This window comes from Peromyscus californicus, unplaced genomic scaffold (assembly GCF_007827085.1).
Source record: "Peromyscus californicus insignis strain IS unplaced genomic scaffold, ASM782708v3 Scaffold_8__1_contigs__length_139910024, whole genome shotgun sequence".
Taxonomy (NCBI): Eukaryota; Metazoa; Chordata; class Mammalia; order Rodentia; family Cricetidae; genus Peromyscus; species Peromyscus californicus.
The window spans coordinates 127,094,007-127,118,173 of NW_026294606.1; the positions used below are offsets into that span (position 1 = coordinate 127,094,007).

At 49.2% G+C, this 24,167-nt stretch overlaps 2 protein-coding genes across 5 annotated transcripts; both read right to left on the reverse strand.

Moving 5' to 3' along the window:
- Positions 1-1,502: 1,502 nt before the first annotated feature.
- On the reverse strand, positions 1,503-22,542 carry Man2b1 (mannosidase alpha class 2B member 1). 3 transcript variants are annotated; one of them, XM_052727008.1, is made up of 24 exons: positions 21,450-22,542; positions 20,308-20,367; positions 20,088-20,229; positions 19,416-19,609; positions 18,407-18,539; positions 18,033-18,178; positions 16,498-16,614; positions 12,208-12,293; positions 12,004-12,124; positions 11,857-11,935; positions 11,233-11,342; positions 10,883-10,990; positions 10,528-10,644; positions 9,693-9,878; positions 6,472-6,569; positions 6,257-6,374; positions 3,945-4,063; positions 3,761-3,862; positions 3,540-3,627; positions 3,355-3,435; positions 2,687-2,914; positions 2,275-2,430; positions 2,078-2,180; positions 1,503-1,697 (listed from the first exon to the last, which is right to left on the reverse strand). In XM_052727008.1, exons 1-24 carry the CDS (start codon positions 21,720-21,722, stop codon positions 1,588-1,590), a joined length of 3,075 nt encoding a protein of 1,024 aa, XP_052582968.1. In that variant the 5' UTR covers positions 21,723-22,542; the 3' UTR covers positions 1,503-1,587. The 3 variants fall into 3 exon arrangements, with proteins under 3 accessions (XP_052582968.1, XP_052582967.1, XP_052582966.1); XM_052727007.1 differs by lacking the exon at positions 20,308-20,367 and adding an exon at positions 20,396-20,498 and having other exon boundaries at positions 12,208-12,290; positions 20,088-20,261; XM_052727006.1 differs by lacking the exon at positions 20,308-20,367 and adding an exon at positions 20,396-20,498 and having other exon boundaries at positions 20,088-20,261.
- Positions 22,543-22,657: 115 nt separating this feature from the next.
- Positions 22,658-24,071, reverse strand: Wdr83os (WD repeat domain 83 opposite strand). 2 transcript variants are annotated; one of them, XM_052727028.1, is made up of 4 exons: positions 23,891-24,062; positions 23,674-23,779; positions 23,105-23,202; positions 22,658-23,033 (listed from the first exon to the last, which is right to left on the reverse strand). In XM_052727028.1, the coding sequence occupies exons 1-4, from the start codon at positions 23,938-23,940 to the stop codon at positions 22,967-22,969; spliced, it is 321 nt and encodes a 106-aa protein (XP_052582988.1). In that variant the 5' UTR covers positions 23,941-24,062; the 3' UTR covers positions 22,658-22,966. The 2 variants fall into 2 exon arrangements, with proteins under 2 accessions (XP_052582988.1, XP_052582989.1); XM_052727029.1 differs by lacking the exon at positions 23,105-23,202 and having other exon boundaries at positions 23,891-24,071.
- Positions 24,072-24,167: the final 96 nt, after the last annotated feature.

Below are 24,167 nucleotides of genomic sequence, written 5' to 3' on the forward strand. Positions count from 1 at the left end.
GTTGGAGAACCCTGCATCTAAGGTTGCAGTTTACCGTGTCCGGATAGCTCTCTGAGCTCGGTGCAATATGGAGGACTCCCTTTGCAGCAGGACTCCCTCTCTACATTATTTGGATAGTGTCTCTAGGCATGGGTGCCTGACTTATTTGGAAGCTGTCCCTGAGCTTGGATGCCTGACTTAAGTGTGACCTTTGACACAGTTCCCTGCAAATGCTCTCCCCCTGCCCCCCATATGATAACTAGGTGTTGTGCTCCAGCTGTATGATAGGACCCTGCTGCCAAACACAAATTAGGTGATGCCCCAGCTGCTGTCCCCATCCTACATATTCCCCTCACCCTGAAATAAAGTTGAGCTGAAGCTGAGTCCCAGAAGCTGACTCCATCATACTCACGGGCCACACAAAGCCCTGCATGACACCTCTGCTCCCTCTGCCCTCGAAGACTGGTGGCCAATGGACCATGAGAAAAATGGAGACCCCACAATGATTCATAACAGTAGCAAAATTACAGTTATGAAATAGCAATTAAAATAATTTTATAGTTGGGATCACAACATGAGGAACTGCATTAAAGGGTTGCAACATTAAAAAAGTTGAGAACCACTGCTTTTTTCCACTGATTTTGTTTTTCAAGACAAGGTTTTTCTGTGCAGCCCTGGCTGACCTGGAACTTGCATGCGCTCTATCTATATATACATATATATTCATATTCATTCATTCTATAAGTTCTATAAGTTCTGTTCCTCCAGAGAATCCTAATACATTGATCCTACTCAACCTCCCTCATGCTGGAATTACAGGCTTGAGCCACAACACCAAGGCTTTATTTTTATTTATATATTTGTTTGTTTGTTTGAGAGACAGAGGCTCTCACTAACCGTGACCTAGAACTAGAACCTCCTGCTTCAGTCTCCTAGGTACGGATTACGCACCAGCTACAACATCTCTGTGCCAGTCCTCTGCATATATGTTATAGTGTTAGCTTGGTGTTTTGTGGGACCCCCCTAACAGTGGGAGTGGGGGTGTCTCTCACTCTTTCACCTGCTCTTGGGACCCTTTTCTTCCTACTGGGCTGCCTCACCCAGCCTTGATATGAAGGTTTGTGACTAGTCTTCTTGTACCTTGTTATGCCATATGGATATGCCTGGGAGGCCTGCTCTTTTCTGAAGGAAAATGGAGGAATGGATCTACAGGAGAAGGGATGGGGATGGCATTAATAGCAGGAGTAGAAGGAGGGGAAACTGATGCTGTGTCCTGCACAGGCCTATCCTCAGTGCTTGTTGAGACAGCTGTGTGGGGGCCTGTGTGGACAAAGGATCGAAGTGGGAGGAGAGGGAAAAAATGATGAGTGAGATGGGGAGAGAACATGCTGGTGTGGCAATTCCAGTGGGGAGGGAACCTCCAGACAGGGTCTGGGGTCAGGGCTGAGCGAGGGTCGGCTGATCTCCCTAGATCTGACACTCTAAGACCCTCCTCAAAAATAATGCACAGTCACTGGGTGACCTGAGTCTTAGTAGAAGGCTTTTAATGATGTTTGTGAGTGGTTACAGCAAGAAAAGGGGAGAGATCAGCCCCTCCTCCTGGCAGGCCTAGCTGAATTCTTGCCATTGAACCCTGGCCATGAAGGTACGTATTTCCATAGGCTGCAGTGTGACTGAGGTAGGATCCAACTTGGAAGGAGCAGGGTAGGAGATGGGACCTGGTGATCAGCAGAAGAGAACTCAGGCCTGGACACAGCCATACACACCCACCTCTCAACTCTGCCCCAGGGCCTCACATCCAGACCTTTAAACCACTTCCCTATACCTGAATACCACCTCAAGATTCCCAAAATCCTCCAACTCCATAGTGTTCATATCCCAAAGGTGACAGACACCATCCTAGAATTAGACACTGATGGAGATCAACACATCCTTGGGTTAAAATTCCATGCTCCAAACTCCAGGAGCATTGCTGGTTTGCTGAACTGCTCACTCTTTTAAGGCCCTGTCCTCAAGCTCTACATTGGCTCCTAGCCAACAACCCTCACACTCCACCCTCAGCTGCCAGCCCCAGGCAGGAATCCTGCCAGATCTTCACCAGTATTTGTTATCCACTTCAGCCTAGAAGCCCTGGACAGGGGCTGGTTGGCTGCCAATGTGGTCTCCTGCAGGTCGGTGATAGTGAAGGCCTGGAACAGGTTCTGCAGGGAATAGATGGGTCCAGGTGAGCCCCAAAGTCCAGTTTTTGCCTGTCTCTCTCTCATCCTGTCTCCTTCTCAGCTCAACCTTCCTCACCTGCAAGTTCAAGGTTACAGGGGAGCTCAGGTTGCCTTGTGAATCTTCTTTCACAGCGAACTGGTGCTCCAAGCGTAACAGCACCATCTTTGGTCCCCAGCGGGCTAGTGTAAGCAGATGTACCTGGGGAGGTAGGTCCTGGCGAAGTCCCGAGAACTGCAGAAAGAAGGGCTAAGTCTAAGGGGATTGGTCGGAGCCTGGCTGGCAATCAGCACTGACTTGCAGGAAACGAAGCTGAATGGGAAGGGGCATTGATGAGGCCGAACTCAATACTGAAGCATATTGCTTACAACACGGAGGGGCTCACTCCTAAGGGGTCAGACTTAAACTGAGGGTGAACTCAGTCCTGAAAAGAGGGGCTTCGAAGGCATCATTCGGGATCTGCCTTTCTGCTCTTCTCGCTGTCCCTCACCTGCATCCTTGGTGCTGCCCTGGAGGAATAGGGACTGCCATCACCCTGAGCCAGCACCACCTGAGGGGCCAGGACCTCCTTCTCCACCAGCAGGCGGTGCCTCTGGGCTGCATCACTAACAGAACTCAAAAGCACAAGGTGGCGCCCTCTCACAATTTTCCCGGTCCCTGAGTCCATGAGGGGTTCCGCAAGTCCGCGCTCATCATCTACCAACAGTCTTCTGTGCACCTGTGAGGAGTGGCCAGGAAAGAGTGAGGAAATAGCAAGTGATCCCAGTTCAGAAACTGGGTAGAGCCTTGCAGGAATTCCAACAGAAACTAAAGACCAAGATGGGAGTCTGCTGGTAGGGGACCCCAGCAGAAGTGAGGCCCAACTAACAAGAGTCCAGGACAAAGAAAGTAAGTGCTTAACAAGAGGATCATCACAGGACAAGTCAAGGCCTGAGCAGGGACTGGATAAGAGGAGGGAAAGTGGAACTTAGAAATACAATTCCAAAGCCAGGCACAGTGATGCAGGCCTGTAATCCAAGCACAAGAAAGGGAGGAGAGGGGAGAGGATGGAACCAAGGCCACAGGCAGGACATGGGTACCCAAAACAGCCTCCAAGCTTGGCTGGGTCTGGGTGGGCCTCATGGGAGAGACCCAGATTGGATGGGGCTCCCCTCTCACCATGAGCTCCAGTGAGCCATCCTTCAGACTGCTGCCCCCCTGGGAGCGGTCGGTCACCACGGTCAGCTGCATGTGCCCATCCTAGGTGTAAGGGTGACTGAGCATGTGGGTCCCTGGTGGGAGCCCACCCTGCCCCAGGTATCTGGGAGGTGCTTCCATGTCTGAGGCAGTGGCAGGACAGGTACCGAGATGTAGATTCGAGTGTTGACAGGATAGTAATTTCCAGCCACCGGTTCAGTCTGATTTAATCTCCAAGTGGGTCGATGGTCACGTCTGGGAAGAGGTGTGATATGATCAGATTTGGAGTCCTGCTTCCTCTTCATCATCCCACACTCATATCATCACCAAATCCCCATGGCCCTGAAATCCAGCACACCACAGACTCTCCCATGATACCCTTCCCCACCTCCTCTTCAGGATTTCCCTGCCGTTGCTGTCCGTGTAGAACTGTCCATTCGTTTTCATTGGGGTGTTAAAGCGGCTGATGACCTCCTTCCCCAAGTTATCTCTGTGCTCAATGGAAAAGGACCCTTGTGAGTCTCCTACACACTACTGTGTCTGCTCCCCACTCCAGAAAATATGCCACTTACTTCACTGGGATTGGTCCCACCGTCCACTCCAGCTCCAAGTGACGCTGTCCTGGGTACAGGCGAACCACTTGAGAACACCAGGCTGAAAAATTCTGGTGTACCTCCTGCACCAAGGCTGTCTACAGGCACATTTGGAGGGCTGGTGTGAGCCACGTTCAAATCGCTAAGAATCCCCAAAAGGGATATCCCACTAACATCCACCTCACAGACTAACTCAGTATGATGTTCTCACTGCTTCTTTGGTTTCATTGTATGGAAGATACATGTGGAGATCAAAGCATAACTTGCAGGAACTGGTTCTCCCTTTCCACCATGTGGGTTTCAGGGACTGAACACAGGTAGGCTTGGTGGAAAGCACCTGTACCCTCGGAACCTTCTCACCAGCTCCACCCTCCCACCCCCACTCCCCACCTCTACCCCTTGCTGATGGAATCCAGAGACTGGCCATGGCCAGCTCACCTCTTTTTTCACTCTGACACAGAGTCTCAAGTACTTCAGGCTAACCTCAAACTCTGCAGGAGTCAAAACTGAAAACTGGCCCTGAACTCCCGATCCTGCTGCCTCTGTCTCCCCAGTGCTGGGATTACAGGTGTGTGTTACCACGCCCAACAGGCCACACAGCCCTTGACGGAATCCACATATACCTGCTATCCACTATTGCCCCATCTTCCCTCTTTAGAACAGGATTCCAGCTTTGCATGTCTAGTCATCTTTGTGCTATCAGGACCTCTGTGGCCACAATCTGCCCCACGGAAAATGATCAAGGTAGTACGAACAGTGAATGACCCTTTCCCTCTCTCTGGCTCAAATACAGACGTGGTAGCCGGAGCCTGAGTGTCTGTTTGGACCATGAGGGGAAGTTGAACATTAAAGAAGTTTGAGGGACAAGAACCAGACAGAGAAATGTTGGCAAATGTGAGACCTCCACCTCCTTGGATGTCCAGCCAGACATTCTGTTAGAAGAATGTTTCTATTGTTGTTGTTGTTTTGAGATAGGGCCTCACTATGCAGACCAGGCTGACCTCAAACTCACAGAGATCCACTACCTCTGCCTCTCAGTGCTGGGATCAAAGGCATGCACCACCATGCATGGCCCAGAAGGAAAGAACCTTTTTGTTTGTTTGTTTTTGAGACAGGGTTTCTCTGTGTATCCCTTGCGATCCTTGGGCTCACTCTAGAGACCAGGCTGTCCTCAAATTTGGAGACCTGCCTGCCTCTGCCTCCCAAGTGCTGGGATTAAAGTTATGCACCACCACCACCTGGCCTCTGAACCATATTTTAATATAGGTATGTAGACATTTGCTTAAAGGGGAATCACATCAAATATGAGCCTAAGAAGCCTGCATCTACTCCTTTCCCACCCCAGAAGGAAACATCAGAAAATCATTAGGGGCCACTTGAGACTCTCAAGAAAAATTAAGAGTGAATTATCAAATATATACCCACATATAAATGTTTTTGTTGCAAACATGTTTTTGTTGCAAGCTTGTGTGTGTGTGTGTGTGTGTGTGTGTGTGTGTGTGTGTGTGTGTGTGTGTGTGTGTAGAAAGAGAGAGAGAAAGTCCCACTACATAGCCTAGGCTGGCCTTGAACCTGCGACTCTCCTGCCTCAGCCACCCCTGTGCTCTTATCACAGCCCCTCCCTGTCATGGTGGTATGGAGCTAGAACTCAGGCCTTTACTCATATGCAAGTGATCTAAACTACATTCCAAGACATAAACTCACTTTATAGACCTTGGTGAACTCTAAGCAATTATATGTTGCCACCCCCTTCATCTCTAATTTCCAAAGCGAGGAATGGACGTGAACATGTTGACAGAGATCTTTATAGAAGCAGGCTTTCTCCATCAGCAGTGAAGCCTGGGTCTTTACTCCATATGTAAAGGAGAAGTAAAGCCAGGCATCGTGACTCACTTCCACAATCCTAGCACACCAGAGGCTGAGAGAAGATCAAGAGCTTTGAGGCCAGGCTGGGCTACACAGGAAAACCTTTCTTGGGGAGCAGAGAGATGGTTCAGCAGGTACAGATACTTGCTGCCAAGCCGATGAACCACATTCTATCCTAGGGACCCATGTGGTAGACTCCCACAAATTGTCCTCTAACACATGTGCACACAGAAACACACATACACACACACACACACACACACACACACACACACACACACAAATAATAATAATATTTAAAATAATAATAAAATAAAGAAGATGAAATAGTTCCCACCAACACCCTACATATGGCACATCCTGTTCCCAGATTCCACATTCCCACCCCTACCCCTCAAACCCACTCATAATTTCTGGCTACAGACCTTCACCTGATGGATCCGAGCCCAGCGGCTTACAGGCAGTGGTTCAAGATGGCTGGGTCTGAAGATGTAGGCACCAGAGGCCTGAGTGCTCTCCTCATCACCAGTGCTGGCATTGTACCTGGGACCAGAGTAAATGAGCATCAGAGAGGGGCCTCAGCTCCTACCCGCCCCGGCTCTGTGCACCAACCAGCCCTGACATAGCAGCCCTTCCTCACCAAAAGAAGCCTTGGCTCACAGGGAGTGAGAGGTTCTGTTCCATGTTTTCAATCTTCATCAATAACCCCGTTTCAGAGTCAAATGTAGCCCGGATGTACTGGGTGGGGAAATGGAGCACACATGTGAACAAGGTTCTCCTCGGCAGTGAAAGCTCCAGCCCTCCCTGGAATCACTTCCTTCATCTCGCCCACTGTTGTGCCTGATCCAATAAGCAAACACTATTGTAACCACTGCGCCCGTCAACTTTAACCTCTGGCCACTTCTCTACACACCATGGTCCTCTAGGACTAACTCAGCCCTTTGCAGAGACCCTCAATTCTATACTGATCCAGTCTATACACCCCACAGCAGCAGAGCCAACTATGGTAGCCTAAAGTGACCCCAGTCCTCACCTGCTCAAGAGCTTGACCAGTGTATCATCTGACCCATGAGCCGAACGCCAGAACCCATAAGGCTTTCATTGACTCACAGAAATATTTTTATGTTGTAATAGTGATCATAGCTCAGTTGGCAGCCCTCGGCACCATATAAATATGACATGTGGTACATGCCTATAATCCAGGACTCAGGAGGTGGAGGCGGAAGATTAGGAGTTCAATGTCATTTTGAGCTATGTATCAAGTTCAGGGTCAGTCTGGGCTCTATGAAGCCCTGTCCCCAAAAATTGAAGAACATTTCCATTTCCTTTAAAATCTAAAGAAAAGTTGAATAGTAACAATGAACATGTCATAATGAGACTTGCATGGACATTACTTATCTTCACAGAAGTCTCATCCTATAACTTTTTGTGTGGTATGTCTGCCTGTGTACATGTTTGTGTGTGTACATTCATGTGATGCATATGAAGGCAAGGGGCTGAAGTTGGCTGGGTATCAATGATTCTCTACCATAATTTTTATTTTTTTAATCTTTTTCAATGATGTATTTATTTTTATTTTATACGCACTGGTGTGAGGTTGTCAGATCCCCTGGAACTGGAATTACAGACAGCTGTGAGCTGCCAGGTGGGTGCTGAGAACTGAACCCAGGTCCTCTGGAAGAGCAGCTGGTGCTCTCGACCACTGAGCCATCTCTCCAGCCCCTTTTATTTTTTTTTTTTTTTTTTTTTTTTTTTTTTTTTTTTTTTGGTTTTTCGAGACAGGGTTTCCTTGTGCAGCTTTGCGCCTTTCCTGGAACTCACTTGGTAGCCCAGGCTGGCCTCGAACTCACAGAGATCCACCTGGCTCTGCCTCCCAAGTGCTGGGATTAAAGGCGTGCGCCACCACCGCCCGGCCCCTTTTATTTTTATTGTTTGAACGAGGTTTTCACTATGTGTCTCTGGCTAGCCTCAACTCACTATGTAGACTAAGCTGTTCACCTTGTTTTTTGAGACAGAGTTTCTCACTAAACCTGGAGTTCACCAGCTCAACAACACTGGCTGGCCAGCAAGCCCCACCAATCCTAACTGTGCCCACAAAGTGTCAGGACTACAGACACACCGCACCACACCAAGGTCCACACCATCCTGATACAACTTTTAGTATGTTTTATGAAAGATGGAGCCCAAGAAGCAAATATGCCAGGTCTCAGGACAATCAGCTTTTCTTTCTTTCACTTACCTGGGTTTTTTTTTTGTTTGGTTTGGTTTAGTTTTGGGTTTTTTCTTTGTTTTGTTTTGGTTTTGAGACAGGGTCTCACTATGTAGCTCTGACTGTCCTAGAACTCACTCTGTAGACCAGACTGACCTTGAACTCACAGAGATCCACCTGCCTCTGCCTCTCAAGTGCTAAGATTAAAGGCATTAACCACTATATCTGGCCAGGACATTTTTTTAAGACTAATTATTATTATTTTTAATTATGTTTATAAGTGGGTGTGTGAACATTATTGCAGGTGCCTACAAGGCCAGAGGCATTGTTTCCCCCTTGACCTGGACTTACAGGCAGTTGGTTATGAGCTGCTAGACTTGGGTACTGGGAACCAAACTTGGATTCTCTGCAAGAACAGTGCATGCTCTTAACCTGCTGAGCCATTTCTCCAGCTGTGCTGGGTACTTTTATGTCAACCTGACACAAACCTTGGGTCATCTGAGAAGAGGGAACCTCAATTGAGAAAATACCTCTATAAGATATAACAGCAAGCCTGTAGAACATTTTCTAAATTAGTGAATGATGGGACAAAGCCTAGACCATGGCAGGTGGAGAAACTTCTGGGCTTGCGGTCCTGGATGCTATAATAAAGCAGGCTGAGCAAGCCATGAAGAGCAAGCCAGTAAGCAGCACCCTCCATGGCCTCTGCATCAGCTCCTGCCTCCAGGTTCCTGCCCTGCTTGAGTTCCTGTCCTGACTTCCTTCAGTGATGGACTGTTACCTGGAAGTGTAAGCAAAATAAACCCTTTCCTCCCAACTGGATTTGGTCATGGTATTTCATCACAGCAGTAAAAACTCTAAGATACTAGCTCTTCATTTATAACTATTTCTGAGGTGCTGGGGATGGAGCCCAGGGCTTCACAGATGCTAGGCAAGTGTCTGTCACTGAGGTACAGTCTGAGCCTTCAGCTGTCTCCTTATCAAAGAAGCCTTCCTGAAGCATGATCCTAATTATAATAAAAACCTGGAGTCAGATATTGAGGGTGAAAGCTAAAATATCAGAGAAGCAGAGCAGCCAGCCACCACAAACTTCTTACCTCTGCAAATCCTCAGAATGAATGGGGACAAGATGCTGTCTCCACCCCTCTAGTGCTGGGATTAAAAACTTGCACCACTGCTGCCTGGCTCTGTTTCTCTTTAGACTGGCTCAACCTTGTGAAGCCCAGGGTGGCCTTGAACTCCTGATCTTCCTGCTTCCTCCATCAAAGTGCTGGGATTAAAGGTGTGTGCCAACACTGCCTGGCCTCTATGGTTAACTAGTGGCTAGCTCCGCCCTCTGATCTCCAGGCAAGCTTTATTTGTCAGAACACAAACAAAATCTCACACATCACCTTCCATGTCCCCTGAACACCTACCTGCCATGGGCCCTGACACAGCTACAGCAATCTCATGGTTACACTAGGTTTACACAACTGCTCCAGAAAGGAGAGTGAGGCTCAAAGGGCACTTTCCTCACTAAAGAACACACAATCAGGAGAGACGAGTGTAAACCAAAGACTGACCCAGAACCCAAGGACCCAGAATCCAAGCAGTTTTTATAACTCTTTAAATTTGTCACAGAGGCAAGGAAGGAGATTCAAATAGAGTCTCACCTCATTTTCAATGGCCAAGACATAGGACCTGGGTCTCCTGGGGCTGGCCTGAAGGCTCTGGGCCTGGGAGTTATGGACAGTCACCTTGACCACAGAGTAGATGCTGAAGCCCAGGGCAGGCACTGAGGCTGAGAACACCAGGTCCCACCGGTACTTCTTACTGTAGGAGCTGGGAAGTATCACCACCTTGAGAGGGAGAGGACGCTAGTCAAGAGTCAAGAAGACACTTCTAAAGCCAGTCATGGGTGCAAGCATCAACCTCAGAGGGTAAGGAATAGACAGAAGAAGAAACCTAGGTGTGACTGGGAGAGGAAGAAGAGCATTTGCCTAGCACATTCTATACCTAGTTCACTGCAGAAGAAATAGGAAGGAAAGGGAGAAGAGGAGGGAGGGAAGAGAGAAGCGGAGGAGGGTGGAGGTATATACAAAGAGAGACTAGGAGTCTGGGAGGAGATAGGAAGCAGAGAGAGACAGGAGGGGGCTGAGAGGTTCAGGAAAGGAGACCTCCTGGAGGGAAGAGGCTGTCCATAAACAGAAAATCTGCTGGGGAAACAGTGAGGTTAAGGCAGGAAGATCACAAGTTGGAGGCTAGCCTGGGCTACACAGTGAAAGCCTGTTGGAAAGAAGAAAGAGGAGGGGGTCAGAAAGGGAGGGCAAATTCCAAGGGGGACATTTAGAAGGGCTGTCAACTTGTGGAAGGGAGTTGTTCATGATGTAGAGACACACAGAAGAGGAAGAAACTCACGGAGATATCTACAAGATCTGGGGGAAATGCATTGGGAAAGCAGGGGGTGGGGAGTGTTAGAGTTGGGGGGCTCTCATTGTGCAGGCTCACATTACTGGGCACAGTCTTTCCATTAGGGTCCTCCACAAAGAAGATGCCTTCACTGACTGGCAGTCGGACCATCTGATGCACCTTCCGGCCCAGGGGGTTGTAAACAGTTACCTGGAACTATGGCAGGAAGGGCAGAGTCACAACAGGCCTCCAAACCCATCTAGTGGAGCATCTTCCCACACAGTCCTGGCCTTCCAGGACAAGCCATGACCCTTGTGATGAACTATCCTGTCCCAGTTTCCCTGTACCCAAAATGGCCCTCCAAACATAACTTATGTAACTGCTCCATCCCCTTCACTGCAGGCTTCACCTTCTGGAGCTCTCTCTGTCCCACCTGCCTCCCAGCCCTACTCACTTGCTCTGAGTTCTGGCTGACTGGGCAGATGCTGATGTTGAGCTCGCGGCAGAATGAGAAGTTCTGTTTGTAGAAGCTGAGCTGTGCCAGAGCGTTGCTCACCAAAACCTGGTGAGGATCACCAAAAGACCTGCACCCAAGGTTTGCACCCCAGGAAGCCTGGTCCTGCCCTTACCAAAACCAAGTCTCTCCTACCTAGACCCAGCCCCATTTCCTGTAAGCTCCACCCCTTCTCTCCCAAGCACGGCCCCCTCCACCTCCCAAAACCCCACCCCTAAGAGTACTCTAGGGCCCGCCCATCACCCAGGATTATGCCCTTCTTAGTTCCTTCAAGGTCCTGCCCCTCACACCTCACAGGGTCTCCAGCCTGCTGCCAGCTGCCTTGCATAGTCATTTACAACGTTCTGCCTTGCAGTACCAGTGACCGCATCGTGGTGCTGGAGCACAGCCATTGCCTCCTCTGCCAACAGAACATCAGTCGGATGCCATCTCCCACAGAACTCTGAGCCCCACCACCAAGTACACACACACAAAAGCTCGGGTGCAGGTTAACAGGGTTCTTAGGAGATTTAAGAATGGAAGGCTGGAGCCATCAATGGCCCACTGGCTAAGAGCACTGACTGACCTTTCAAAGGACCGGGGTTTGACTCCCAATATCATATGTGTCTATATGTCTATAACTTCAGCTCTAGGGAATGTGACACTCCTTTCGGCCTATAAAGTCACCAGATATGCATGTGGTACACTAATACACATGCAGGAAAAACACATAAAAATAAATTTAAAAGAAAGAATCTCGAAGTCTAGGGATGTAGCTCAGCGCTCGGTGAAACAGTGCTGTCTGGCATTCAAGAGGTCCAGGGTTCAATCCCCAGCACCACCAAAAGTAAAGTGCCCTAGGGATGGTTTTGGTTTCTAGCTTCAACCCTTCTCTGTCACCCCATTCAATTCCACAGTCCACAGATGACACTCACTAAGGGGTGCACTGTCTCCTGTGCCATAGGGTCCCACGTTGGCTGCGGGACCGGCCAGTGCCTCCAGCTGGTTGCACACCTGAGGAGAAAGGGCTATATTAGGCAGCAGCTTCTCTGGGCCTCCTGGATCCCCACATGCTCACTCACCTGCAGGAAGTTGTAGCTGAGGCGCTCATAGCGTTTGAGGGCCGGTCTGCTAGAAAAATAGCCCGTCCAGAACATGTGGGGGCCATCAGCATAAGGAAAGAAGTCATCTTCCTTCACAGACCTGCACAAGGGCATTGAGAGCAATCACAGCCCACGGAGCACGCCAACCCCGCCCCAAGCTCCCCAGTCCCCTGCCCCAAATACCAGGTTAGATTGGCCTTGTTCAGCTCCCAGAGGTAACACGTAGGGGTGGAGTAGAGAACATGGACCTTGCTCCCCTCTGCCTGCTGCTGGGGAAAGGCGTGTGTGAGTCTCAGGATCTGTACCTTCCCAGGGCCCACAGGCATCCAATAGGTTGAGTTCTCCATATTTTTTGTTGTTGTTCTTTTTATTTCTCTATTTAATGTTTATATTTAATGTTTTGCCTGCATGAGTGTCCATGCACCACCTGCCTGCCTGGTGCCCTTGAAAGTCTGAAATTCCCTGGAACTGGAATTGCAGATGGCTGTGAGCCACTATATGGGTCCTCTGGAAGGGCAGCCAATGCTCTTAGCCTCTGAGCCATCTCTCCAGCCCCTAAACACCCTTTCTGAGTACAAAACAGTAGTCAAATGTGGGCATATGTCTTGGCCAAGACCAAACACTGTCCGTCACTCTTAAAAGATTTCAGGGATAATCCTATAATTCTACACAATTTTTCTTTTCTTTTTTTTTTTTTTTTTTTTTTTTTTTTTTTTTTTTTTTTTTTTTTTTTTTTTTAAATTTATTTATTATGTATACAGTGTTCTGCCTGCATGTATGTCTGCAGGTCAGAAGAGGGCACCAGATCTCATTATAGATGGCTGTGAGCCACCATGTGGTTGCTGGGAATTGAACTCAGAACCTCTGGAAGAGCAGTCAGTGCTCTTAACCTCTGAGCCATCTCTGCAGCCCTTTCTTTTCTTTTTTATTTGTTTTGTTTGAGGCAATCTCCCCATGTTATCCAGCTGCCCTGGCTGACCTAGAATTTTTGAGTTCAAATGATCCTCCTACCTGAGCCTCCCTGGTAGCTGGGACAACAAGCATGGGCAGCTGCACCTAGCTGGTTTACAAAACTTTTTAAATAATTCCAACAGGGAATTATTTAAAACAGGGAGAGGTTGGGCATGTGTAGCTCAGTTGGTATGGTGTTTGCCTAGCTCCTACAAAGCCAAGTTTAACCCCCAGGACACCTGTAACCCTAACCCTCCAGAGGGACAGGCCTAGCAAACGTTCAAAGTCATTCTTAGCTACACAGCAAGCAGAGGCCAGCCTGGGCTGCAGGAGATCCTGTCTCAAAAACAATTAATTAATTAACTAATTAATTATAGGAAAATTAAGTATGCCATTATAGGTAGAAATCATGTTTTTGGATTTTTTTAGCACTGTCAGACTACCAAAAGACATATCCACTTGTCTCTGCTCCCAAGTGCTAAAATGAAAAGCATGCACCACCATGCCTGGATATAAAATAATATATTTTTTTTTAATTTTAAGGGAATTGGAATTTCTGTCAGCTGACCTTAAACTAGAGATTACCTGGGATGCCCAGAATAATCACAAGGGTCTTGAAAACTGGAAGAGGGAGCTAGAGTGTCAAGCCCTTGCCAAGCATATATGAAACTCATATATGAATCCCAACAGGAACAAGAGGAAGAGGAAGAGGAGGAGGAGGAGAAGGAAGAGGAAGAGGAGGAGGAGGAGGAGGAGGAGGTGGGACTTTAACTCCAGCACTCAAGGGTACAGGCAGGTGGATCTCTGTGACTTCAAGACCAACCAGGGATATATTCTTTCTGTCTCTTAACAGAGAAGAAGAAGTGGTTCAGTGGTTAAGGCCACCAGCTGCTGTTCCAGAGAACCCAAATTCAATTCCCAACAGCACACGGCAGCTTACAATTATCTGGAACTCCAGGTCAGGGAATCCAATGACCTCTTCTGGACTCTGTACCAGACATGTACAAGGTACACAGATACATATGCACACAAAATACCATACACATAAAATAGCTAAACTTTCTTAAAAGAAGAAAGAGGAGGAACAGGAAAAGGACCATGTAGAAGAGAAGCAGGCGGGGGTGGACAGGAAGAGGAGAAAAGAAAAACTAGGAACAGAGAAGCAGAAATAACGAGGCTGATCAGGGTGGCGTGCACCTTTAATCCCAGCACTTGGGAAGTAAAGGCAGGAAGATCAGGAGTTCAAGGTTATCCTCAGCTATACAATGAGTTTGAGGCCCAACCTAATCTACAGGAAAGTTTGTCTCAAAAAACCTCAAGTGGCTAGGAAATGACTCAGCAGGTAAGAACGCCTGCACATAAGTGTGATGGGCTGAGTTCAATCTGCAGAACTCACAGACAAAACTGGGAACAGCCACCTATGAGCCTGTACTCCAGCACTAGAGGGGGCCCAGATACCAGTACAGTACAGGTTGGCTGACTGCCAGCCTAGCTCCAGGTTCAATTCCCAGGGGATGAGACAGACACCAATAAAGCAGGACACTAAACATCTTCCTCTGGCTTCCAAGAACAAACATGGTCATGTGCACCTGCACACACACAATTTTACAAAACTAAAACTAGGGGGCTGGAGAGATGGCCCAGTGGTTAAGAGCACTGACTGCTCTTCCACAGGACCTGGGTTCAATTCCCAGCACTCACATGGCAGCTCACAACTATCTGTAACTCAAGTTCCAGTGGATCAGACTCCCTCACAAAGACATGCAGGTCAAAAATCAAGGCATGTACAGATTTTTTTTTTTTTTTTTGGTTTTTCGAGACAGGGTTTCTCTGTGTAGCTTTGCGCCTTTCCTGGGACTCACTTGGTAGCCCAGGCTGGCCTCGAACTCACAGCGATCCGCCTGGCTCTGCCTCCCGAGTGCTGGGATTAAAGGCGTGCGCCACCACCGCCCGGCGTCGCATGTACAAATTTTTTAAAAATTTAAAAAAAAAAAAAAAAAAAGAAGAAAACTAAAACTGTGTTGGGCGTGGTAGTGCACGCCTTTAGTCCCAGCACTCAGGAGGCAGAGGCAGGCAGATCTTGGTGAGTTCGAGGCCAGCCTGGTCTATAGAGTGAGTTCCAGGCCAGCCTGGTCTACAGAGTGAGTTCCAGGACAGCCTGGTCTACAGAGTGAGTTCCAGGACAGCCTGGTCTACTGAGTGAGTTCGAGGACAGCCTGGTCTACAGAGTGAGTTCCAGGACAGCCTGGTCTACAGAGTGAGTTCCAGGACAGCCTGGTCTACTGAGTGAGTTCGAGGACAGCCTGGTCTACAGAGTGAGTTCCAGGACAGCCTGGTCTACAGAGTGAGTTCCAGGACAGCCAGGGCTACAGAGTGAGTTCCAGGACAGCCTGGTCTACAGAGTGAGTTCCAGGACAGCCTGGTCTACAGAGTGAGTTCCAGGACAGCCTGGTCTACAGAGTGAGTTCCAGGACAGCCTGGTCTACAGAGTGAGTTCCAGGACAGCCAGGGCTACAGAGTGAGTTCCAGGACAGCCTGGTCTACAGAGTGAGTTCCAGGACAGCCTGGTCTACAGAGTGAGTTCCAGGACAGCCTGGTCTACAGAGTGAGTTCGAGGCCAGCCTGGTCTACAGAGTGAGTTCGAGGCCAGCCTGGTCTACAGAGTGAGTTCCAGGACAGCCAGGGCTACAGAGTGAGTTCCAGGACAGCCTGGTCTACAGAGTGAGTTCGAGGCCAGCCTGGTCTACAGAGTGAGTTCCAGGACAGCCTGGTCTACAGAGTGAGTTCCAGGACAGCCTGGTCTACAGAGTGAGTTCCAGGACAGCCTGGTCTACAGAGTGAGTTCCAGGACAGCCTGGTCTACAGAGTGAGTTCCAGGCCAGCCTGGTCTACAGAGTGAGTTCCAGGACAGCCTGGTCTACAGAGTGAGTTCCAGGACAGCCTGGTCTACAGAGTGAGTTCCAGGACAGCCTGGTCTACAGAGTGAGTTCCAGGACAGCCTGGTCTACAGAGTGAGTTCCAGGACAGCCTGGTCTACAGAGTGAGTTCCAGGCCAGCCTGGTCTACAGAGTGAGTTCCAGGACAGCCTGGTCTACAGAGTGAGTTCCAGGACAGCTTGGTCTACAGAGTGAGTTCCAGGACAGCCTGGTCTACAGAGTGAGTTCCAGGACAGCCAGGGCTGCACTGGAAACCTTGTCTCAAAGACAAAGGAAAACTAAAGCTAAAGTAACTTTCTCTATTTCAGTTTTGTGTATGATTTTGTTTTTGAAACAGGGTCTTTGTGTGTGTGTGTGTGTGTGTGTGTGTGTGTGTGTGTGTGTGTGTGTCCCAAGCTGGCCTCCATCTCTAAGCAATCCTCAGTGGCCCTAGTACTGGGGTGTACCACTATGCCTGGCTCTTTTTCCTTTATCACCTAACTATCTTGGGCATTTGATTGCAGTGAAAGAGCTGGACAACACACACACACACACACACACACACACACACACACACACACACACACACACACAGAGGCACACTCACCTGCTTGTTGACCAGGCGGATAAGCTTGTCCATGTTCTTGAACCACATGTTGGCATTCTCATATTGGAAGTCTGAACCCATGGTCATCACAGTGTGGTTGGTTCGGTAATACTGTTGCTATAGGTGAGAAAGCAATCCTCAGGCCAGGGTGTCCTGGACTGTCCCTATACCTAAGTGTGCAAAAGAACACCTGGGGGCCTAGGGGTGTAGTTGAGTGTGAAAGTACTAGCCTAGCATGCTCAAGACCCCAGGTTGGATCCCCAGTACCAAAACAAAACAAAACCCACACTCAAGAATACATGGGGACTATGGCATGTAGAAGCAGAGGGAAACACAAAAATAACCAGTGAGGGGCTGGGGATGTGGCTCAGTCTGTAGAGTGTTGAATCTCCAGCACTGCAGAAACCAGACATGGTGGTGCACATCTATGTTCTCAGCACCCAGGAAATGGTGGCAGGAGGATCAGAAGCTCAAAGCCAGCCTCACCTACATAGCAAGTTCAAGGCCAGCTTGGGCTACAGGAGACCGTATCTGAAAATAACAACAAAAACAGCCAGTAGTTGTGAGGGACTCTAGGGTCCACTACTCAGATGAGGCTACAGGGCACTGAGCCATACTCTCTCATGCATCCTCCTCCTTCTCCTCCTTTTCCTCCTCCTCCTCTTCCTACTTCATGTTTATTTATGGAGTGAAGGACACATACTATGGTGTGCATGTTACAGCACCAGCTTGGAGACTGAAGAACAATGTACAGGAGTCACTTCCCTCCTTCCACCAAGTGGGTTCTGGAAATGAACTCAGGGTGTCAAGCTTGGCAGCAAGCACCTTTATCCACTGAGCCGTCTCACTGCTCCACTTCTTCGGTTCATTTACTTGTTTTGTCTGGAGACAGGGTCTCCCCCATGTAGTCCTAGGCTGACTTTGAGCTCACAGAGACCTGACTACCTCTGCCTACCCCCAGTACTGGGATTAAGGTGTGCACCACCACAGCTGGCCCACATCTGGTTTTCTTTTTTAAATAAGGTGTGTGTGTGTGTGTGTGTGTGTGTGTGTGTGTGTGTGTGTGTGTGTATGTGTTTACACATGTTGGTGAGGGATGCATTTGCCTCCACACACCTGCACAAATCAGAAGAGAGTGTCAGATGTCCCCCTACCATTCTCCACCTACTCCTTTAAGGCAGAGTCTCTCCCTGAACCTGGAACTTGCATTTTCTTTGCTAGCCTGTAATTCAGAAGCCCCAGTGAGTCTTCTGTCTCTACACCCCTTGGAGCTAGGGCTCCAAATAACTCCCATACAGGAATTTGCAGTCAGGATGACTGGCTTATAATGTGGGTGCTGGGATCTGAACTCTGGTCCTCATAATTGAGCAGCAAGTGCTCTTAAGTGCAGAGCTATCTCTCCAGCTCCTTGTGTATCCTTCTAAGGAAGAATAAATCCCAAAGGGAAATCCCTTGAAGGCATTCCCTCGGGCTTTGGGAAAGGTTAGGTGCCTGTGCCTGCATGCTATGGCCCATGGTCTAGATATCTGCGTTACCTGTAAAGAGGCCAGCTGCAGGAAGTCACTGACCAAAGTATCTGCATTGTACTCAGGACTTTCAGGATCCTCCACAATGGGATTGTCTGCACATAGCACATCCCAGCACAGGTTCTTCGGAGGGTCGTAATTATTGGGGAGCACACCTGTAAACCAAATTGGACTCAGCACCAGACCTGCCCTGGGGTCAGAGCCTGCCATGTCCTACCCAGAATAGAGTTCTGAATTAGAAAGGGCTAGTACAAAAAGAACACACAGAGCCCAGCTCAAAAATCATTAAAAATTCTAGGATAATTACAGTTTATCACAAAATCACACCTGGACCCTTCCAGCTTGAGGTCTTGTGTGACTCCCCTACCCTCCCACATCCTCACCAGTAAAGAGGTCAGCAATTGGGGGATTCAAGCTGGCACTGGCCCTCCACACCTCCTCCATCTTCAGTTCCTTCTTCCGAAAAAATTTATCTTGATAGTCAATGCGCCCAAGGAGGAAGCCATCAAAGCCCATCTGGAGTGCAGAAGAAGGGATGGAGTGAGCGAGTGCAGGTCCTTCTTGCCCAGTTGGGAAAGAGCACAGAGGAAGTACTCAACTAAAACTAGGTTTTGCCGGGGCTGGAAAGATGGCTCAGTGGTTAAAGCCCTATCTGCTCCTCCAGAAGACCAGGGTTCAATACCACAGCATGTATATGGCGGCTCACAACCATCCATTACTCCAGTTCCAGGAGATCCTACAACCCTCCTCTGTAGGCACTGCACACACATGGTGCACAGATATGCATGCAGGCAAAACACTCATATATAAATACATGGCATGACAGGGTCTCCATCTGAGGCCATGACAGGGTCTCCATCTTGAGGACTGAGGCCTCAAGCTCACAGTCCTCCTGTACCAGCCCCCCAAGTGCTGACATTGCAGGCATGGGTCCCACAAAGCCTGGATGTGTTCTTCTAAGCTTGAGAAGGGTCAGCAAAGAAGAGGCAGCTTTAAAGCCAAACCCTCTTCCACCTCCCTGGTTATGTCAAAGCAAAAAGGAGGCTTTTCCACTCTGCAGTCTGAGGTGAGAATAGGTCAGCACAGACATGAAGCTGGTTTTAAAGCAGGGTAGCGACACTGACCACTGTTCAGTGGTAGCCTCAACCCTAGCAGGTTCAAGGGAAGGGACCAAACCAATTGGAGAGAGGCAAAGCAGTTTAAACCTATGGTGCCCTAGGACACAGACCACTCAACTCACAGGAGTCAAATTCACCCACGAGGTGGGGTCTCAGCAAGTCAGGTGGGGTCTAGTCCCCGAAATTGCTAGAGAAGGGCAGGGTTTGAGGAGCTAATTGAACAGTTGAAGTTAAGCTAAGGGGCAGGTCCAAAAGAAAATAGGGTGGCTGGCACCTGGGCAAACAGAGAGGCCTGTTCTCGAGAGTGGCCGAAAGGGTCAATATGCCAGGCTACACGTGGACGGCCATTGCTACCGAACGTGTCTTGCAGGAAGCGTAGCCCAAGTGTCATCTGGTCCACAATAGCACCATAGTGGGTGGCTCCCTCATCATTCATCACCCAGCCACCATTGACAAACTCCAGACGCCCTGTGCAAGGAATGCAAGGGGGGAAAGGTATCTGTTAGGAACAGGGCCATCATGGGCAAGTCTAAGAAAACAGACAACACTGTTACTGAAGCTGGAGAGGAGGGGAGTTTCCAAGCCAGTCTGCTTAGATCTGCATGACTGGCTTCCTGGGAAGCCACTGTAGATGGGGCCTTGTGAGATACAGGTCTCCACATGAAGAGAGATTCTAAGCAGGTAGAACTATAGGTACAGTGTGAACACACTATGATATGATAAAAATCCCAGAGATGCTTGGTTGCCCAGGCCTTCCATTCCAGCATTAGGAAAGCCGGAGAATTTCTACAAGTTCAAGTCAGCCTGATGTACACATCAAGTTCCAGGCCAGGAAGGGCCATGTAATAAGACACTGTCCCAATAAATAATAGTAGTAAATAAATAAATAATCTCAGAGATCAAGCTGGACTGAGTTTCCTCCTTTCACTTCTTGGGGTATGCTCACCCTGGTGCACCAATTTCCGTACGATATCTTGTGTTGCATTTGTCTGCTGCTTCCACCAACGGGAAAAGAAAGCCATCTCCACGTAGATGAAGCGTCGGGTGGGATCCTCCAGTAGAGAGGGGATTACTGAGTCTAGGATAAACTGAACAGATGCATGCTGAATATCATTTAGGCCTGTGGACATGAAGGTCAGGCAGTGAGGGACCACTAGGAGACATACCTTGATACAAGAGTCCAGATGACTCACTGTTCTCACCCCAATGTCCAGGTCCCTGAAAAACTGAGAAGGGGCCCCTGACTGTACTCACTGCCATAATAGTACTGGTCCACTGTCTTCAGCCAGCCTACATCATCATGTGTATGAGGCAACAGGTGCACGTTGAGCATGCCTGGCTTCACTGTGGGACATGTCTGCACAGAGACCCCAGAACATACACATTCCCTGTCAGTAACCGAGAGGTGAGAAGCCAGCAGGTTGGGGGTTCTAAGGTAGAATCTTTGCCTAGCATGTTCAAGACCGTAGTCTTGACGGCCACCATTACAAAGCAGGCAGGGAGGTGATAAAAGCACAGGTCTTGAGTCTGGAGTGACAGAGATGTCAAAGAGCATAATCTGTCCCAGGCTGCCTCAGGTAGGACACAGAGTATTGTGCTCATAGACACAATTCCCACTTTGCACAAACCCCATAGAGCAGATTTCATAAAGTAACCACTTTAGTAGTAGCTGAGGTGAGCTAAGCATTCCAGACATCAGGCAACCAGCCTGAGATGTGGGGCAATATTAGCTCTAGTTGACAGACTGGGACACCACACCGAGGCATGGTGTAGAGAGGTGACTTGCACCCGGAGCCAGGAAGCTGAGAGGCCAAACTGGGACTCCAGGCAACCTGAAGGGAGATGAAGCTGGGGATAAGCGGCCCCGCTCACATAACTCTAGAAAGGGAAGAGGCGAAGTGCTTCCAGGTGATATAGTAGGGTTTGCAAGGCAGGCTTCCCATTAGAGCTGCCCCAAGCGGGCTTTGGGGAATGTACTGTCACCAAAAAGCGAGTCCATGCAAGTGGAACCATAGCAAGCACAACCTGTGCAAAGCTTAGAGCCCTGTCTCAAGTGACTGCTCATCCGTCGCCAGATTAATCACATTTAAGTGCATGCAAAGTCCTAGCACGCCAGCTGGAGTCACAAGAAGTGGATACAATCACATGCAGCCCTGTTCTCAGACGCACGCCAGACCTTTCCAGAGACCCAACGCACGCACTTAGACCACACCATCAGATCAGCAGCAGTCACCTATAGATCAGTGCCACCCACGCCTCTGCTTCAACTCTAGCCCAAGTACATTTCCGCCCTCAGGCCCCAGCTCACCTCGTAGCCCGCGGCCCAAGCGCCAGGTGTGGCCAATAACAACCAAAAGAGAAAGGAAACAGGCCGGACAGGCGAACCGAGGGTGCAGGAGCCCATCCAGAGCCACCCAGCACTCCCGCCACCAGCACAGACACCAGAGGCCAGCCTTAGTATTCCCATAGTTCCTGCAGCCACTTCCGCTGGCTTCCCTAGCCTAGCTAAGTACCAGCGAACGCTCCGCCCCCAGAACCCGAGCCAGCCAATCAGCGCGGAAGGGGGCAGGGCCTCGGCCATCTACAAACAGAGGCTGTGGAGTTATGTACTGAGGAATTGGAGCACAGGGAAGGACTGGGTCTGAATCCCACCCCCATTCCACTCAGGGCTCTTTTGGTTGAAGACTTTAGCTGTAAGGCTTTGATAATGAGTGTGAGCAAAGGATTCAACTTTTCCAGTAGACAGCAGTGTTTCCTAAGGAGTGGAAAGCGTAGATGGGATTCTAGGATATCACACTCTCTTTAGGGCTGGGTCCTGTAAGGGCCTAGCTTGGCTGGAAGCTGGAGTAGAAAACAGTTCTGGTTTGCCTTGTGGGGACTGGGACTTTAACAAACTGCCAGAGATGAGGCACGTAGCCGGGTCTGAACAGAAGCTGATCCTCTTATGAGCTGAAAGGGCCTTGTAGGGAAGGAAGAACCCTGAATCGTCCATACCCTTCCCAAACCCAACCAGTCTATTCACTAATCTGTTGCTCTAATAAGAAAACCCAGGGCCAGAGTTTGGTGTGTGGGTGTATAGGTGTAATCTCAGCGTGCTGAAGGCTGGAGCACCAATATTGCCATCCTAGGATATATGATTGATTACCAGCCCTGCCAGAGCTTTAGAGGAATACACAAATAAATAAAACCTAGAAATATAGCTCTACAGTATTATGTCTGTGTAAAACATATAAAGCCCTGAATTTCATACCCACCACCTCAAAATAAACAAGTAGGTTAATAAATAAATAAACAAACAAACAAAAAAGAAAACCAAAACCAAAATTAGTCAGGTTGGCTGGGACAACAGTCATCCAAGTGTGGAAATAACTGTCTCACCCCTGATGTAAGACATGAGCCTTAAGAAATATGAACATTAACTCGTTAAAAAAAAAAAGCTCAAGGGGGGGAGGGGCACACAGGCCGGTCTTCACTGGGCAGAGCACCCCATGAACAAAAGAGAAGTGATACATGCCATCCAGAGTGGAAAATTTTTTATCAACTGGTTTCAACAAGAAAACAAGCGAATACTTAGAAACATGAACAGTGTTTCTCATAACAGTAGCCAGGGGAGGGAGATAAAAGGGAAGTCTGCGGGTTTACCCCTTTGTCAAAGCAGAAGCAGGACCCCAAAGAAAGGGCCATCCTCCCTCTATTCAGCTGGGAGACCAGAGACAACACTCAGGCGAGTTTACAGACAGCAGCCAAGGGCAGGTTGGAGTCAGTCAAAGGCTAGGCCAGAGAGAAGGTAGACAGGAGTCCAGGATCCAAGCCTTCTAGTAGACATCACCACGGGGGCGTCATGGGCTGAGGATTCTGCAGATAGGACATCACTACGGCAGAGATTGAGAGCCTGAGACAGAAAAGAGGTGTCAGTCCTAGAGAGCAGGCATGGGACCCCATCCCCTTACTCAGGATCCTCACATGAAGCTACTCATCATCTGCTTAGTGTCCTCCGAGCTCCGGGAATTGGCAAAGCTGATAAAGGAACAGTAGACGGCAACCCAAGCACACCACTTCAGCTGAAGAAAGGTGGGTGGGAAGATTGGATCAGTGAGAAGTATGCCAGGAAGCCCCCACAACCCAGATCCTCAGATATCAGGTTCCACCTGCAGCTTGGACCTTGGCCCAGGAAGTACCAACCCTTCAGTACCAAGCCTACTCCAAGCTTCTGATCCCCATGTGTGTATGTATCTTGTATCTCTGACCCCACCACATTCCCAAACGCTAAGGACCCTGCCCTTTTTCCAAGAGTCCTCTGTAAATTGTTTCAAAATCAGGCCCCACCCTCAGATCCGCTCAGTTATGTGCTCATCAACTGCAATCCCAACTTCCCCTATGTTGGAAACCTCACCATAGCTCTGCTCCCCACTGACCTCAACCCCCTTCCCCACCTTCAGCACAGCCAGAGGACTCGCCTCTTTCTGAACCCGCCCCCAGGCCTCATTCTCAGGAGGAGCGACAGAAGCCTAGGGAAATTCAACCCCGCCCACCTTAAGCATGAGGCCGCACATGCTGAAAATCATGCCGAGAAGATTCATGTAGTCCGGAGTCGGGTCGTCCAAAGCTGGGTTGCACTCGCTCGGCGGAGGCTTATACCTGCGACATGTTCAAGGGTCAGGAGCGATCAAGTCCCACCTGGGCTGACAACTTGGCGTGGACCACGGCCACGACCAGAGATGCCTTGCCATGACTTGCTGGACTGCTCACCTCAGCACTTTGTTGGGTCTCCGTGGGTCGGACATATTGTTGGTGGACATAACGAACCAAAGACCACGCCGGACCTCTTTCACTGCTAGAACAGCAGCTTCCGGCGTGGGAATGAAGGGTGGCTTTTAAGAGTAACACCAGCAGTCTAAGGCTTTTGCTCCCGGGACTAGGACTGCTCTCAGCCAAAGAATGGAGAATAAGAAAAGGCCAGAATAGCTCCTGGAAAGTAGGCAATGTGGAAAAAACTGAAAGGGACCTTTAGTATTTCTAACACTGT

Coding starts and splice junctions, on each gene's coding strand:
- Wdr83os (XM_052727028.1), bottom strand. CDS start 23,940: ATGTCCACCAACAATATGTCCGACCCACGGAGACCCAACAAAGTGCTG. Junction 23,780..23,890: donor AGACCCAACAAAGTGCTGAG/GTGAGCAGTCCA, acceptor AACATGTCGCAG/GTATAAGCCTCCGCCGAGCG. Junction 23,203..23,673: donor TGTGCGGCCTCATGCTTAAG/GTGGGCGGGGTT, acceptor ACCTTTCTTCAG/CTGAAGTGGTGTGCTTGGGT.
- Man2b1 (XM_052727006.1), bottom strand. CDS start 21,722: ATGGCCGAGGCCCTGCCCCCTTCCGCGCTGATTGGCTGGCTCGGGTTC. Junction 9,879..10,527: donor GAAAGACTGTGCCCAGTAAT/GTGAGCCTGCAC, acceptor CTCCCTCTCAAG/GTGGTGATACTTCCCAGCTC. Junction 2,915..3,354: donor ATGGCTCACTGGAGCTCATG/GTGAGAGGGGAG, acceptor CACTCCTCACAG/GTGCACAGAAGACTGTTGGT.